Source organism: Mus caroli, unplaced genomic scaffold, assembly GCF_978045245.1.
Source record: "Mus caroli unplaced genomic scaffold, Mus_caroli_1 scaffold_4, whole genome shotgun sequence".
NCBI classification, from domain to species: domain Eukaryota; kingdom Metazoa; phylum Chordata; class Mammalia; order Rodentia; family Muridae; genus Mus; species Mus caroli.
In genome coordinates this window covers 7,907,229-7,925,250 of record NW_028227259.1, presented here as the reverse complement: position 1 = coordinate 7,925,250, position 18,022 = coordinate 7,907,229, and the positions used below count along the sequence as shown (strand labels likewise).

The following is an 18,022-nucleotide window of genomic DNA, read 5'->3' as shown; positions in this document are numbered from 1 at the left end:
TGTAAAAGAAGACTATATCATAGGCTAATCCTAAAACCAGAAGCCTTAGGGGGACAATAAAGGTCTGAGTTTTGCAAGGAAGTCATTGTACGGAGACATCAGGGCTGTAAACTGGGAGAAAGATGCCTGTCCTTGAGCGACTGTAACCCTTCTGCCTCTAACTTAGAACAGAGTGTGGCTGGGTTTCATGTTCTTCCCCGCTCTCCTGGGCACTTGCATCTGCCTCATTCTGCATCCAGGAGCAGATCTCCTAATGGAAGCCTCAGGGACAGGAGAAACGTAAAACAGAGAGATCACTGAAACCCTAGATAATTATGTATGGAGAAGAGAGGGGGTAACAAAGCCTGGCTTACTGTAGGAAACAAATACATATCACCCAGCAGTTCTCCATTCCAGAACCAGCAACATCTCCCCTTCACCGTTTGGAGAGCATCCTGTTCAGCAAACAAACAAACAAACATCTTCCCAGCCACCAGGTGGCAGTAAGACCCAAACAATACCCAGCCCACATGCAAACATTCAAGACTTGTCGAAGAGTAAACTGTGGTTACTGAGCCATGGACATTTTATACTAAAAGACTTAATATTTTGATTGGGAGACATGTGTTTCAGGAAGGGGAAAAAGATGAAATAACAGCAACAGCCTTACATTTTCTAATCGAAGATACGTACATAAAATTTGGCCAATAATAAAGAAGGAACAGCCTAGAACTAAGATTTTCATTTTGGAACACAGCCCGGTCCACTGCGTGTCCTGAGCATCTTGGCAGGAGCTGACTTCTCACAGCCCTTGCTCTCCAGCTCCCACACACCCAGCAGAGGCGTCTCCTCCACTCACATCTTTCACTTCATATTGCACTGAGTTTAAGCACCAAGCTGTCCTTGGTCTGTGGGTAAGCAGGGCCTCTCCTCTGCTCACTTCTTCTGGCCATCTTAAGCATCGCTCCTCGCTCCTTGAGGCTTCCAGAGTACATGGAACTCATTTCCACCTTTCTGCATTTGTGTTTTCCCCTGGAGACGAGCGCTCGCGCCCTCTCTCTCTGCTTGCTGCATGTCCTTTAGGGTCTCACAGGAAATGTCAGTCCTCAAAGAGACTTTTTTTCTGACCCTTTTAAAAATTGCATTTGTCTCATATTATTCAGACCCATGGCAATCTGCTCTCCTGTGGTGTTTAATGCAGTTTAGCATGTGTGTGCCTATGTTTCAGGGCCACACAGTTCCTTCCTGGCACATTAAGTCATAAGGCAGCATGTGGGGCAGGCAGATCCTTTTGGCTCTACTCTGAGTGGTGCTCTACAGGGACAGGGAGCTGATATTCAGGAGCCACTGTGTGTACAGGGAGCCATGTTGTATTGATGCCCGCCCTTACCGCTGCTGTAACGTCAGCGGCTCTGCTCTTATAAATGACTGAATTTATTACTATTCTGTTTCTATACAGCAGCATCTTGTAACACAGCGGAGCACCACATTCTCACAGCTCCTAACCATCCATTCTGAGATGGAGCCAGCTTGCACATCATTTATTCTGTCTTTTGATTTTATTACAAATTTTCTGAAGTGCAAGGAATATTGTTTTGTGTCCTCAGTGCTTACCAATAATAAGTAGTAAACTTCCCCTGTTCTCCAATATCACACATGTTTACTAAAGCCCTTGTCACCTTTTTATAAAGCAGTTTCTTTTGTTAATTATTCTCTCTGTTCATCATTTCACTGTCTGTGGCTCTTATAAACGGGATTTCATAACCATCTACTGAAAGAATATTAAGTTGACAGCAATAAAGATTCTCAGAAAGAGCAAATAGAAGGCATCTTGCAGGTGCTGAGGAGGGAACTGGGGTCAGTGGCGCAGGGACAGCAGTTTGATGGATGCTGTAGGAGAAGGCTAGAGAGGCAGCACGGGCTGCCTAGCCGGTGGTGGCTTTTTGATGACTGGTTTTGTTCAGTCGCAGTCTGGGCAGTCTCTGAACAGAAAGGCTGCGCAGGAGATTTAAGAGTCAGATGAATTGCTGGAGGTGACGGCTTTTGTGGAGAGGTCCAGCACGGCCCCCTTTCAGTCTATGCCTCTCTCTCCAGTTCCATAGAAAAGGAGTCAGTAGGAGACCATGTGAAGATTGTGCTGAAAGTCAGCTGGGCAATGGGTCCAAAGATAAGTGAGCGAGTGCTCGAATTTGTACTCTGGCATCAGTGAGCTCTGTGTTCATGGTGAGCAAGTGAATTATTCCGACACAATGAGGAGGTCAGATATGACAATTTCCGAGCCCCCTTTGAAGTGCAGTGGTTATATATTCTTAGGAACAGCGATATCTGGTGGTCACATACTCACAGGCAAAGGCACCACCCATTATTATTTTATAGGAAGAAGAAGCACTTTCATTAAAGGGAAGCAGTGCAATATTGATTCAGAGAGAGAATATGGAAGTTGAATTCAACCTCCAAGCCTTTCCAATGAAGCAACTTATTCCCAGCCCTGCCTGGCCTCACTGCGAGAGGGGCCAAATCACTTAGATCTACAAGCTGACACTTACCCATCTGCAAAGCTCAGAAAATGCTGCTTCCTGACTCACAAGGGTGTTGTGAAAATTAATTAGTTGTTCATGTTTACCAAGACCTACGAGTGCTCTGGCGTCTCCCTCGGCAGGTGTCATTGCTTATCCTGAAGGTCCCGTCTAATGATGGCCGCTACCAGCTGCTGCTTCTCCAACTTGGAGGAAAAAGGGCCCCAGAGCAAATTTCTTATTTTCACATACCCTTGAAATCTCTCCTTTTGATTATTTTCTAAGTTTATGCCATTTCCTTCACATCAAGACACTGGAGGTGATTCCAATGTACAGGTTAGTAAATACCAATTGCTAAGCATTAATATGTCACTGCAGACACCATGCCATGCACCTCCCCCAGTATGTGGCCACACCTTTTAACAGGTTTTGGTACACATTTCATACTCTTAGATTCTGCAGGGTGACTCCATTTACCCACAAAGACTTTGCTGCCATCTTCCTAACGGGAAGAACTCCATTGAAAGAAACCACAGCTAACAATCTCAGTCTTTCTGATCCTACCTGATATTACATTTACCCTCAAAGAGGTACCTACAATTCTCAAGCTAACTCTTTTTTTTTTTTTAAAGATTTATTTATTTATTATATGTAAGTACACTGTAGCTGTCTTCAGACACTCCAGAAGAGGGAGTCAGATCTCATTATGGATGGTTGTGAGCCACCATGTGGTTGCTGGGATTTGAACTCTGGACCTTCAGAAGAGCGGTCGGGTGCTCTTACCCACTGAGCCATCTCACCAGCCCTCAAGCTAACTCTTTTTTTTTTTTTTTTTCAAGCTAACTCTTAATCTGCTGATGACGATGGCGAGGCCCAGTGCCTTACTCATGCACTGATTCACTAATAAACCAGTTCACAAGGCAAGGATCACTTGACTTATTACATACATACACACACACACACCCACAAACACACACACATACACTGGATATATAGTGTCTATCTAGCCTCCAGGATTACTTTATTACAACTCATAAAAAACAAAAACCGTTAGCAAAATGAGCATATGTGAGCTACTCCACTAGGCTTGTCTTTTCTGTGGAGAAGAGCCTATAGTGACCTTCACTGTATGTCGGTACAGCCCCTGAGTGGGTGACATGGGGACAGCCTGGCTACTGAGGGGAGGAAGAGAGCTGGAGCTTTGTTGGGGGTTGGTCTGGTGCTATGTATACAGATGCTGCTGACACTCCATCAGCAAAGACAGGAGCACAGTGATGTGGTCTGCAGGAAGACAGAAACACTGCAAGTGCTGGCATTCCCGGCAGCGCCTGCCAAGCTCAGGTCCTTGACCTGACTCAAGATTTTGGAGTACTTCTGTTGGTGCTGAAGAGTGTACGTGTGACCAGTCAGGGAGTGGTATACCCCAGAAGCCACCAACTCTCTCTGTCATCAGCTGAGAAAGGGCCCCATGGCCTGCTCGACAAAGGACAATCCTATGCCACAACATTGAGTGAGACTGGAGATAAGAGAGCTTAAAGGGAACTTGAGGCTTAAATTATTCTGATTTGTATCCTGAGTTGCAAAAACTTTATGACACTTTGTGAGACCAGGAACTCTGAGTGATGAAGACTGAAGAAGTTATGAACAAGAAATTGCCATCTTTAGCTGTGATAATTACATCACAGCTGTCCAAAATCCTCTTCCTGTCTAGTAACGTGCGCTGAAATATTTTCAGTTAAAATGCTATGATGTTTCAAATTTGCATCAAAACAGCATGAAGTTAGAGTAAGTGGGCTACTTTGGAATCAGTGTTGGTAGTGCACCGACTAGCTACTGAGTACATGGAAGTCTCTTTAACTCTGTATATTTGCTTTTTAAATAAGTAAAAATGTAAGGCAACAAAAATCCCTTTAAAAGCACAGAGAATTTTTATTTTCAGAATTCAAAGTAAAAAGGAAGAGCTTTCACCTCTAAGTAAACTCACTTAAAAAATTAATTGTGCTAAAAACACAGGAAGCAATAATACAAACCGTAATATTCCACTGAATAACCCCCCTGAGGGCCTCAATAGGCTGGACTGCATATAAGAGATTTCCTCTATCTAGCTTTCAACTTATCTTTTCAATGGAGGATGACTTATATTTAGCTGTTAAAGAAATTAAATAACTGACACATATGTACAAGACCAGTCAAACATCACATTCTCTGATAAAAACTTGGTGCTAAGTTGGTAGTCCAAATGGCTTCGAGGCAGCTGAATCTCTGCTGTAGAACATGGCATAGTTTTAACCTGTTTAACACTAGTGCCAATGGAGCAACATAGTCAGTATGGGGGATTCAGTGGTACTATGGCTTATACAAAATTACAATGTTTTGTGGACTCAAAATACCAAGAAACTATAGTAGTGATGCTCAAAGTGTCAAACAACACAGGAGAAGGTGGCCAGCCCAGCGTCTCTCCAGCTGGTTTTAACGTGGCACACAGCTGTTCAGTCAAGAATGCTTGAACAATGAAGTCTCTAACACATCCTGTTGTGTTGGAATAACAATGGACAGAGACAAGGAATCTCTTTGTAACAAAATGAACTCCAAGCTCCCTGGGCTATTTGAAGATCACAGTCAGGGTTACACTTGCTGACTTGGTTCTGCGTCTTTACTCTGGGCGCATGCGGGGATCCCCCTGGAAAGTTGCCTTCCCGTTAACTTTGCTTTGCAGAAGCAAAGCCCCTTTACCACCACTCCTGCCCCTCACACTGGTCCTTTCGTGTGCTTCTCGTTTCTCCGTTAACTTCCCACAGATTTTTAGTCCCTTCCCTTGTGTGACTACGGCCAGCTTCCAGCATGTGTGTTGTAGTTAATCATTAAGGAAGGCGCAGCAGCTGGGTTACTGGGCCAGCAGGAGTGGATCATTTTCACCATGACTTAAAATAGCCAAGTCTCACCTGAGCTGTACTCTGGTCACTCCCTTCTGCCCTTTCTCAGTGGATTTGAGTTACCTGCCCTTCCAGTGACTCCCTGGCTCTCAGCTGCACTTCAAGAACTATGCCACTTGAACTAACTTGCTATTTTTAAGCTGGTTGGTAATGAGGAGGAAGGCAGATTTGGGTTGGGGGTATGAAAATGATTTTGAAATCATCCTGTCTATCTTTTAGTCTTTTTCAATAATAAGTCATATAATTCTATTCCGTTTTTGCTAGGACCATATCTCATAGGCAAACGGTAAAGGCACATCACTAATACAGTGGTTAAGTCTGTACTAGTTATCTGACTCTTATCTGGTAGCTCTGGAAACTATTCTTATGAAGACACTAAAAAAACTGAAAAAAAATTAGAAATTTTGAATCTTTTTTCTTCTTGTCTGTGGCTGATGTCACCGATCTTCCCTGCATGGCAGTCACATCTCACCTAGCAATCACATAACTTGTGACTGCGTGTTCTTCTGACTCTCTGTCTTCCTGCCTCCTCTGTGAGCCGTTTCCACTCCGCTGTTCTCTTCTGGCGACTGGATGCAGCTATAGCATTGTGAATAGAATTCCAACTTCAAACATGGAAGTCTCCCTTTCACATGCAATGGAGAAGTTAGTGTATACACGTACACGCATGAGTGTGTGTGAAGGCCAGAGAACAACTTTCAGTGTCATTTCTCAGGAATCCTCAAATCTATTTTTTGAGCCGGGGTCTCTCATTGGCCTGGAACTGACTAAGTAGACTAGGGTGATTGTCCAGTGAATTCACAAATTCAAATCTTGGCCTCAGTGCCAAGATTACAACTCTGTCATTATGCCTGGCTTTTTTCCTTGGTTCTGAGACTCAAACTCAGGTCCTCACGACTGCACAGCAGGAACCTTTGCCAGCTAAGTTATCTCTCCCCAGCTCCATGTTTGTGAATCCTATTCTCTTGCCTCGCTTCAATGCTTTTTGTAAGTAAACCCAACCCACTAATGACCTCCTTTCATTTTCTAGTGCTTCAAACAGTAACTCTGAGGTGCAGTCCATGTGTCCTTGTCTGGTTCACTTGGATCCCTTGATTCGGAATGTTCTTCTCTTTATCCACTGAATTCTTCAAAGCCAGGACACATCTCTACACAAAACTCCCTCTGACTCTGACTTTCAATACAAACTCCCAGTTTTCAACATTGGTGGCACTTCTAATCTGTTCCCCAGCAAAGCGTTAAGTTATAAATAGCGCAAGTCATTTCCAGTTCCCCCAGTAGGTTCTAACTTTGCAGAGAAGACAGTCTATACCATTACTGTGGGCTACTCTTGTGAGGCTGCACTCATGCTTCTTGTTCATTTTGATTTTATGGACGGGTTTCCAGGAAGAACTGACTTAATCACTGCATATGGCCAGGAATGAAGATAAGAAACTATGCCAAGGTCTTTTTTTTTTTTTCTCCACAGCAGTGCCTGGAGTAGAGTATGTGATATCTTGTGTTTAGTCTCAGGTTTGCTTCTCAGGAAGAAACACCTGAATCCATTTGTTGCCTGTCTGAGAGCAGGAGTTGTCTTCAATGCTGCCCTTTCCCTCCACGTACAAGGTCCTCTTCAGTGTCAGGCTCTCAAGCTGTCCAGTCTTCATTTCTCTTTATGTCCATTGAGAACATACTACCAGCCTCTGTCTGTCTGTCTGTCTGTCTGTGTCTCTGAGAGGCTTTTCTCTTACCCTTTTTCATTGGCTGTCCAGTTAGAATAAGTTGTTCTGAATTTGATGCTTGCTAACCACACCTCTTTATTCCTGCATACTTCCATGGACTTGTAAGCATTCCTATAACTTAACTCACCCTGCTCTTCGTAGTTTGACCCCTTCTCCCATCTCTCTCTCTTTCCTCTCTTCTGTTTCTGAACTCAGACACACCAACTTCCTGTTACCACAGTTGCCCGAAACACCTTTGCCCTTACTCTTTACCCAGTTCCCCTTCAGATCAGACCCAAGTTATTCCTTTCTCACAAAAGCATTCTCTGGCCTTCCTGACCAAGTCATAGTTCCTTGTGATAATCAACCTTAGTATATCACATTCCAGTATTCCATCACATCACAGCTAAATCTTCTTGTCAGTTCTGAGTGCCGGTGGTCTCTTGGGGATACTTCTGCTTTCTACTGAACTGAAAGGACTCTGAGACAGGGATAGCCCCAGCACACACGAAAGCCTAGGAAACAATCAAATAACTAAAAGTATTTTTATTTAACTACGTGACTGAATGGGTAAGCAACTGCTCCTGGTGATGACTGGCCACTTCTGCTTCATGAAATGCTTCATGCCGCTGTGTGGCCAATCATCTTCCATTTACTCCCATTACCAACAGCAGATGCTCCATCGCCTAGCATAAGCTAGTGGAAAAGCTCCAATTGTCTTGTGCTCACCGCCATTCCTAACACCTACTTAGCATGCACTTGTAGGCTGTCAAAACCATGTTTGCTTATAGAAAAACACCTAAAAACTGAAATAGCAATTCCAGCAAAGACCTACACACTGAGGCTTGGGAGACCGCATAGACACATTAGCAGTTTCAAACTTTTAAGGAAGTCAGTTAGTCTAACATCTTGTCTGTGCGCCTGCCTGCCTATCTGCCAACCAACCTATCGATGTGAGGATCAAAGGGCCTCGAGCATGGTAAGCACAGGTGTTCTATCACTGAAAGTTTAACTTAAAACAAGGAAGAACACAAGATCGCTGGACCGAGAACAGAGGGAGGAGAGATTGAGCCTCATCTGCATACACTTCTTCCTGAATTACTCAGAGGGGTGTGTTGTAAGGTAGAGTCACCTTTAAGACCACTGCACAACGTGAGCCCTGAGGATAATATAGTAAACAAACTGTATTTTCAATATGGTAACATGGGGAAAATGGATGCTTATCACAGAATTTCATGTATCATTTGAAAGGGTCAAATTTCTTGTGAGTATGTGCAAGAGACAATTAAAACACAGATTAAAATATGAGGAATAATTACTTTTCTTCAGTAGATGTCTCAAGGGTATAATGACTAGCTGAAGTAAATCTTAGAATGCCACTTATTTGCAAAATGCTGCCAAGTAGTCAGGTAATAAATCATAGAACTCATAAAGACTTAAAAGATGGCTGCCTTAATGGAGTTTTTCCCTGTTACTTATTAAGATCACCTTAATAATTCATGTACGACAATACCTTTAACGAGCAACAAAATCTCACGTATCTCGTTTAAGCTTGGCAGCTCTGCTCTCAGTTAATATAGTCTCCTGCCTCTGAGCCAGCAACTGTAAAGCAGCCGTAGGCTGTTAGAGGCAGAAACCGCTCCATTTATGATAATCCCAAGAAAAGTTATGTCCTGGATGAACGCTTGAGTTTTATAGTCATCTGCTAGGAGGATTTATTCAGTCATCATTTGTCGGGAGGCAACAGGACAATAATAAGCCCAAACTACAAGTTGTCCCTTACTCTGTGCTGGTCACTTTGGTCTGTTGATGTCAGCAGCCAATCAGGTTTCCTCAGGGGAAACAGGAATGCCAATCACAATTTTGAAGCGTTCCTATGCTTAGCACCCACTTTAGATGGTGAAGGAGTCACAGAACGTTATTCCCCTGGGAAAAGGAGAATGCTCCTCACACAGGAGAGGAGACACACACATAATTCAGACTCAGCTTCTTCACTACCATTCCCTGGGCTTCTCTCAAGCCAAGTCATTTCCCATTGGTGCAGTGGGCAAAACACTTACATGTGCTTCTCACAGAGGACATTCTCCAGGTGACAACTTCCAATGTAATATTCCAAATACAGTTTAAACAGTAGAGGCTAATGTTAGAAAACAATGATTTCCTATGTCCATTTATAAGAAACCACTAACTGCTATATTGACAATGATTTAAATGGCAGAAAAATAGATTCCATTTAGTCTATTTTTGTATTCAATGGTCTTGTTTTAAATGACTGGCTCTTGGCATCTCTAAATAAAGTTGGAGAAGCTGTTACATTATGGTCAGTGTTTTCTTGTATAAGCCATTATTCAAAAAAAAAAAAAAAACCCCAAAACTATTAGCATTAAAAGTCAGGAAAATCCTAGGTTTAGAGAAGAACAGAATCCACCGTAAGTACTGACTTGCACTTAGCTTATACAAAAATAGGAAACAAATTATCATGCGTCTCATTCCAACGTTGTCCTGTTAGAGCTGACAAGCAAGGCTGATCATGTTGGGGCGATGCATGCAGAAGCAGCAATACCTGGTGTAGGAAGGCAGGGGCAGAGTGATTCTGGTCCACTTGTTGAAAGTATCTGACACCAGGATCCGCTGCAGGTGGTAACGACTACACTCAACATTGGTAGGCAGGCAGTCCCTCACCAGTGGGTGCCACGACAGACCGAGATCCACTGAGTACTCCAGTTCAATAGCTGAAACAGGAAGTAGTATTCTCAGTATAAGTACATGTCTGCAGACCCAGGAGGCACTTACTGTGTGTGCTTAGGTTTAAAACGTAATTAAATAGTTTAACTTTCCCCCTAGGTTTATGTTTCTGACTTTGAACTATTTACCAGTTTTCTTTTTCCCTCTGTGCATCATTACTATCCATCCATTCACCTATCCATCCCTGCATCCATCCATCCACGTATCTGTCCGTTGTCTGTCCATCCATCCATCTATCTATCTGGAAACAGGATCTTTCACACAGTTCTGATTGTTCTGGAACTCACTATGTAGACCAGCCTGAGCTTGAACTCACAGTGATCCAAAAGTTGGAATTAAAGGCATGCACCACAATGCCTGGGCATTTTTGCTAATTTTATAAATAACATTGAACTACAACTCCTTTTAAGAAGATCTGATCAAGTAAGATAAAGTTTTCCTGAATCACTCATTATGATGAGAACCTCTTGGACCAATTGCAATAAAGTTACTCTGGCCTCAGATCCTGCCGCCAGTGATAAGAGCAGCAAGCATTTATAACAGGCACACTGAGCTCCAGGCCTGCTCCCTCTCCACTGTCTCAGCCTCCTTCTCCCACTGAAGCCATCTCCTCAACTCCTGTTAGTATCATGTCTTTTTTTGCACATAATAAATTTAATTATTTCTTTAAATAGTTAAAAGTTTGGAGTAATACTTTCAAAAACTTAAGACAGAATGACTTTTATTCATGTGAGTCTCTGTGTGTCTATATTTGGATGGGTGTCCAGAGAGGCTATCTAGATAGACATACAGGCAGTTGTGAAACACCCAGTATGGGGTTGGGAATCAACCCCCACTCCTCTATAAGAACAGCAAATGTTCTTAACCATTAAGACATTTCTCTAGCCAGTCTTAAGTTTTGACCACCCTACAAAACTTCTGGCCAACTGTGCCAACTTTGCTCTCTTTATAAAAGACACTTCTTAGAAACCATGCAATCTCTTTCTCTTATATCACCCTACTATATGTATAGGGGTACACTGAGAAATCAGAGATGCGTGGAGAGATGGCTGGAAGTCATGAGGTTTGTGGGAAAGCATTCAGACTGTGGGTCTGCAGAAAGCTAAGCCTTTCTTTTCCTTTCCTTCCTCAAAACATTCGGCCTGTCTCCATCTCCACTGCTCTTTCCTATTTTTAAAGTTTATTCTCTCTCATATATTACCTTCTGGCCACAGCTTCTCTTCTCTCCTTTCCGCACCCCTCCCCCTCCCAGATCCACTTCATGGAGATCTTCCTCCATTGCTTTCTCTGGCTACTGAATGCTTTGTAAATGTCCCAGTTCCCACCTCCCTCTGAAATGTTTCTCGAAGTCATGGCTTTCAATCTTGGCTACAAACTGAAACCCCCTGGGGACCTTGGGAAACTCTTGGTGTTTGGGTTTCATGACCAGAGTCTCTTCAAATCTTCTGGACCCTGGCTACAGGGCCAGCAGCTCTGAAAGCATCCTTTGGCGATGCTGTGTGGCCAGCATGAGGTCATGAGTGGCCTTAAGCTTTCTAGATATGGACAATGACTCAGCCTTCATCATATGTGTCCGCCATGGCCAGAGACTATTGATTGCTCTCTGATTCGTTCATTTGAGGATGCTTTTCCAAGCATTGTTCTCATTCGAACTCCTTGGTTCACCAGGGGAGCTCTGTGCTTTCTTCCTGGCCTCCTAGTCTACACATACATACTAAGACTGCAACTGTATCTACCAGCTTTATGTCGCAAAATGGATTTTATTCATTTGGCTAGTGCTTGCTGAGCCCAACACTTCACAGGATGCTGAATACACTGTGAAGAACAATTCAGACAGATCCTCCTCTTCTTTTTAAAGAATTACTTATTTATTTTATTTATTAGTGCTCTATCTGTATGTACACCTGCATGCCAGAAGAGGGCATCAGATCACAGGCTAGATGGCTGTGAGCCACCATGTGGTTGCTGGGAATTGAACACAGTTCTCTGGAAGAGCAGACAGTGCTCTTAACTGTTGAGCCATCTCTCCAGCCCTAGGTCCTCCTCTTTACGGGACCAAGAAATACTGTCACAAGAACTAAGAGGAACACACTCTTTCCTTCCATAAATAAACATATTTTCTTAACCACCAAACTTCGTCAATGGTGATTTTTTTTTTTTTTAACATGGTCAGACTTCATTTCTCAGAGTTGAGTCCTCTGGCTTGCCTCCTCTGTCTTGCAGTCCTGGTTTAATTGTTCTCACTGTCTGCCATTGTCTGATTGTTCTCAGTGTCTCATATCTCCTCTGCCCTTTCTACTTCCTTTCACGGCTTCAGCACCCCATCACTGTCTCCTCCCCACTTCTACTGAAAATCACTACTATACCTTATTTACTAGGATTCCTTTCTCCTTACCATCTCAGAGCTAACCTCCCCTAAAACATGATTCCTATGACAGTCGGCATTCACTGACAATCTAGACACAATCTAGAACCACCTGGTAAAAGAGTTTCAATGAGAATTGGCTTTGGGGGATTGTCTTAATTAAATCGGTTGATAAAGTAAGAAGCAGAGAATTGTGGGTATTGTCATTCCCTAGGCAGGAGCTTGAACAATACAAGAGTGGAGAAAGCTGATCAAGCAAATGATCAGGTGAGCACGCATGCATCGTTTCTCTGTGCTCTAACTATAGCTGTGATGTGATTAGCTATGTGATGTTCCTGCTTTGACTTCCCCACAAAGATGGGGTGCAACCCAGAATGATAAGCTGGAATAAACCTCTTTCTCCCCTAACTTGATGTTTGTCCAAGTCTTTTATTACAGCAATAGAAACGAAACCAGGACAATACTCCTCTGGACTTAGAGTCTCCAATTTATGACCTTGTCAAGTACAAGTTTCTGTACTTGCCCTTTAAGGTTCTTTGAAATTTGTGGCTACCTCTGCTGAGTCCCTTTCTTGTTTCAGTACTTTATTCATTGTGCCTTTCTCAGGAGGCCTGCCTGTGGTGGAAGCAAGCACACACATCTAGCTTATGAGGGCCAAATCTAGCTCTGGTGTTGCCGGGTCAACCTGGCTTGGGATAGCTTACTTTGTTATTTTCGTTGACTCCTTAAGTCACTGAAGGATCAGGGCAGCAGAATACCAAGTCTGCTTCTGCTTTTAGGGCCAATACACTTCATTCTCCTGCAGTCTTACTGCAGTCTTTCTGTGGCCAGGGGGGTCTTCTTTACTTAAGCCAGCCGCTCAGTTTGGGATGGCTTCTCTGATCTGTCTACCATTTAAAAATCCACTCCAGTCATAAAGGTCCAGTGGAGACTGAGCTCATTGTCAAATGTCCTCTAACTCTCAGGTGGGACCACCATTCATCAATGCTCCCTCCTCTGAGTTTGCATGACATCTCACATCAGTTCCATCCCACAGCACACTCTCCTCCTGCCGTCTATAATAGTACTACACTCTTGCGGCACCTGTTCAAACAGAATGTACCTACTGAATATAGAATGCTTACCTTCTGTTTGCCCATCTTCCCCCACAAGTCCCACCCCCACTGACTACTGTTAACCCTGACTGAGGTACAGAGAGTACTTCTGGAATTCTTCCTAATAAAGTACAAACTCACAGAAATATGAAAATGTGGCCCCAGAGAAACAGAGCCCCCTCCCCCTCGTCGCCCTCTCTGATTGTCTTCGAAGTGTCCCGTAAGGTGCCACAGGGCTGGGATTCCTCAGGAACCCCCAGGGGTCTGCAATTCCTGGAAAGGGTCAAGACTGTACAACCATGGCATTGTCTTTCTGATTCCACCTCCTGAGAGCCTGGATGGCAGGCGTGTGCTACCATGCAATTTACATGGTGCTGGGGTGTGCAGTAAACTACATCCCCAGGTGGAAATTCGATTGACTGAGTTTATCAAACTCAATCATCTACAATGTTTTAAAAAATATACTTAACAACACAATGTTGTTGAGAAAAATTAGACAGTTTCAAGAAGGTCTCAAGAACTTAAAATGTACTGTAGTCATTTGTGTACATAATACTATCACTTAAGTGTGTGCGTGCTCATGTATGTATGTATGTATGTATGTATGTATGTAAGTATGTAAGTATGTATGTATGTATGTGTGTGTGTTTGTATCTGTGCATATAAGCCAGTGGTGGAGACTGAATATTTTCCTTTATTGCTTCTTGGGGACTGTCACTGAGCTTGAGGTTCCCCCCCCACCCCCCCCCCACCCCCGATTAATCTAACTGGCTGGCTAGTGAGATCTAGCGCTCTCTGCCTTCACAGAGTAGAACTATAGGAATATACAGCCATGCTTGGCCCTTTATGTGGGTGATGGGAAGCCAAACTCAGGTTGCCAAGCTTGCCCAGTAAGAACTTTACTAAGCCATCTTCCCAAGCCCTGTGACACAGGTTCCCAACAGTCCCACTGCAGAGGTAGCCATGGACACCCAGGCTTCTGTCTGGGCATGGGACACTTACCATAGCAGGAGTCTGTGACTGAGCAGGAGGCAGCAAAATCTATCTGTAGGAATGAGTCCTCGTTCACAGCAATGTCTGTGGTGACCACGTAACGGGTGCTGGCCTTTTCAATGAAGACCAGGGCATCGCCTGTGGAGCCACACACAGGCATCTTGGTGCCTCCTGGGTGAAGCAGCCACTTTCTGCTGTCCAGAGTTGAGAAATCATCTTCTAAGACTGTATTACCAGAGATATTTCCTCCAATAAGAATCTGAAATGCATTTTTAGAACACCCCAGATTTGGATTTTAACATACAGAAGAGTTCAGTTGTTTTTGTTTGTTTATTTTGCTCTGTCAGCCATCTTAGATCTGGTACTGTACAGCTAGCATAATGGTAGGAGGTTTTGAGAATGCTCTTGTTTCTGTGGTCTGCTTGCCCATCTGGCAAGGAGCTACAGAAAACAAATCAAAGGACTGACAAAACTATTCACAGCCATTCGTGGGCCAAACTGTGCCATTGGAAAGCACATGTCCCCAAGCTGGGAGAGCAAAATTTGGCTCGCCTGTGATTGTTTTCCATGTGAAATTTCTATTTAAGGACAAACACGCCCTGAGGCATTTCAGTTTCAATTCTTTGCATGAACCCTCCTATTTGTGAACAGGTTCTCTGAGTCCCGTTTGATACACTATATTATGTATGAAGATCCTTTAGAGCAGTCCAGAAAGATGCTAGGGGAGATTTATTTATTTATTTTGCATCAAAGGCTGGAAAAGAGGATTTGAGAACAATTGCATGCGGCATCAATGCTAATTTGCATGCTTCCCTTTCTGGAGAATTATAACCTTGTATCACGCTTGATAAAGTCCCTCTGTCCATATGGCAGCATCCTCTCTGAACACAACCTAGGCCTTCTGTTGTGCCATTTATTTTTATAGGCGTAGGCAATTGAGGGACTAGAGAATGAAAGGAAGTTAAACGCCACATCTAATCTAGCTGTGTGCCCTTGGGCAAGTCATTCGACTGTCTGGGCTTCCACCAGCACGGGAGTTGGGCTAACATGCTTTCTAAGGTCATAAAAGTTACAGTAGATAATTCTGAAGAGACTGACCTGGTCGATCACCCAGGGGCTATAGAAGTGCCCATTTTCAGATGGCTGCCACCAGCGGAGGCGTGTCGAACCAGAACGGGCTTTCAGGGGCATTTCCAGGGCAATGTACCTGCCCACATTGCTGGAGTTGCTGAAGAGGAACTCTTGAAGAAGACTCCAGGAGAGGCCACCATTGAGGGAGTACTGCAGAAGCACGGGCTGGCTCCTGGGGTCTGGAACACCTTTACCACATCCCAGTCTCATGAAGAACTGCACAAACCTGACACCAGAAGACCTTACTGTAGCCTTTTATTTCAAAGAGAGACCTGCATCGTTAACAAAAGGCAAGCACCCAGGCAGTATGGGGCAACGATGATGTTAATAAACATGACGATTTAATGAGTGTCCAAACAACCACTTCAAAGCTTGATATTTTTCTGTCTTAATGTGAATGAGAGCTAATTAAATGTGAAGTGTGAAGAAAATGGAAATTCTGGCTCATGCTTGTATCTTGAATCTCTCCTCCAAGGAGCCAGAGCCAGAGGGAAGCTAGTGCCACTGCTTCTCTTGGCTACTTTATAAGATGTTGGCGGAGATCCAAAGGCTGTTCAAGCCTGCAAGTGCATTGCCTGTCTAGTGAAGACAACTGAATCCCAGGCCTCAGGGTTTGGAACTAGAAATCCGTATTTCTATATTTATATGTAAATAATACAGGTGCCACATTACTGGCAAAATTATCCACTCCCATCTTACCAATAGCTTTATAGATATTGTATCTCTTGGTTTAGGAGACACATTTACATGCAGGAGTTGTATCTCCTCCTTTCAAAAAGACCAGGCCACTTTTGGAAGAGGTGTGTTAAGCCTGGGCCTCTTCTGTCTCTTGTGCCAGGGGAAGGGTAAGCACGAGTGTGGGTTGGTGGTGGTAGGCTTGCCAGACTCTGACTGTTGCTGGGTCTGGGTCTGGATGATATAGCCTCTGAGAACTGTGGCGGCCAGCCAGCAGCAGCTTTCCTAGCTGGCGGGGAGGTGGGCAGAGGGGCAGCGAGCAGCTGGGGTGCCAATGAAAACTGGCTCGCATGTTATCTTTGGCAAGCAAGCTGCTGGTGCCCGGTCTGGCCACTATTCTAACCGGTAAGGCAGAATAAATTTCATGTCAAATCTAACACACATTCTCAATAATGTAGCAGGGCTGATAATAAATGCTATCAGTATCATACACAAAGCCACTCATTGCTCAGGATCCTCCCAACCTCTGTTTATTTATATCATGGCCTTGAAAACACTCAGATCTTACACTGAACATTTTAAGGTCAATATATGCAAATCCCACACAGCATGTGACTGCATGAGCTATATAATGCAGCTTTTAACATCTGATTAATGGACACGTGCATTGTTAGTGCCTAGTGGTGTTTACACAAACAAGAACAGTATTCATCTAGGAAAAACTAGGTGTACTATTTGTTTGTATCGGGAAGATGTTCATATTAATTTAGTGATAAACACCAAATTATTACTTAGAAAAATATATCTGAATTACTTACTTGGAAAACTTAATAATTTCTAAATTAGAGAACATGGATGGCATTGAAGAACCTAGCACAAATAATACAAATGAAACTGTGTGTATTAGAATGGGATATAATAAAGTTTTGTTTTCAGTAGCTATAAAATTTTTTATAGACTTGTATTTTCTGTGAATTATATTATTTAGAATGAAAAATTGGATTCAGGAAAAAGAGGGAAAGTTCAGATATATTTAAAAGTACTATGAAATGTTTTAAGACCATAAACATGACCTCCTTGTTCGTTTAAAAATAGGTCAGGGCTACATTTTACACATGTTAAACTGTACATTATATTTTGCTGTTAGGGTTCTGGCTCGTCAAATGACCAAGGGATATACATTCTGACAGGGCATGATTCTCTGAGCCAGCTTAAAATGTGTTATTTTCTGAGTGACTGTGCTCAATTTAGAAAATGACTTCTTATGGCTAGTGAGGCACTGAGAAATTGCTTATGAACACCATGGACCACACTTCAAATATTCTCAACTAAACATTTGCTAATGAAGATAAACTTAACCATGAATAACTTGAGGATGTATTTCTACTGAGCTTCTTCCTAAGACAGTATAATAAATGTACATGTTCTCTTTATAGTTCAAGTGTTAATGAATATAGTCAGTAGAAGGAGGATAAAATAGATGCAATATTACTTTTTTGAAGTTAGAGTGAATTAAACACTGTTATTTTCTCAAGATTATAAAATAATCTTGTTTGTTTAGGTGTTTCACAGCTGATGTTGGTACTGAACGAACATAGGTCTTGAACTAGAAATTATGTGACCTGTGTCTTGTTGGGGACTTTGAGCAGAGCGATGCCTAGTATCAGCATGGAAGGTGTCACCTTTAAGAGTTCCTGGTTTCTTCTGCTTCATGTCCACAACTGTGTGCCACAATTACCTTGCATGTGATAAATCCAGGTCCCGTGTTACTAGCATGCGCAAGCCGTCCTCATTGAAAAAGAGGTTGTTCCCACTGGAAAGGATCCCACACTTACGAGACGGCTTCCCACCGCTCATCAGTAAGAATCGATCGGATTCCAGTTGACCTGAG

The 18,022-nt window shown here is 43.2% G+C and overlaps 1 protein-coding gene across 3 annotated transcripts in view; it reads right to left on the bottom strand.

Moving 5' to 3' along the window:
• The window catches only part of Reln (reelin), a 444,727-nt gene that overhangs the window by 46,857 nt on the left and 379,848 nt on the right, over window positions 1-18,022 (bottom strand). For all 3 annotated transcript variants that reach the window (XM_021163945.3, XM_085836457.1, XM_085836458.1), the window contains exons 43-46: window positions 17,870-18,017; window positions 15,424-15,682; window positions 14,335-14,584; window positions 9,692-9,860 (exon numbers count right to left, since the gene is read on the bottom strand). In XM_021163945.3, coding sequence (XP_021019604.1) covers window positions 9,692-9,860; window positions 14,335-14,584; window positions 15,424-15,682; window positions 17,870-18,017 — 826 coding nt within the window. The remainder of the gene's footprint in view (window positions 1-9,691; window positions 9,861-14,334; window positions 14,585-15,423; window positions 15,683-17,869; window positions 18,018-18,022) is intronic.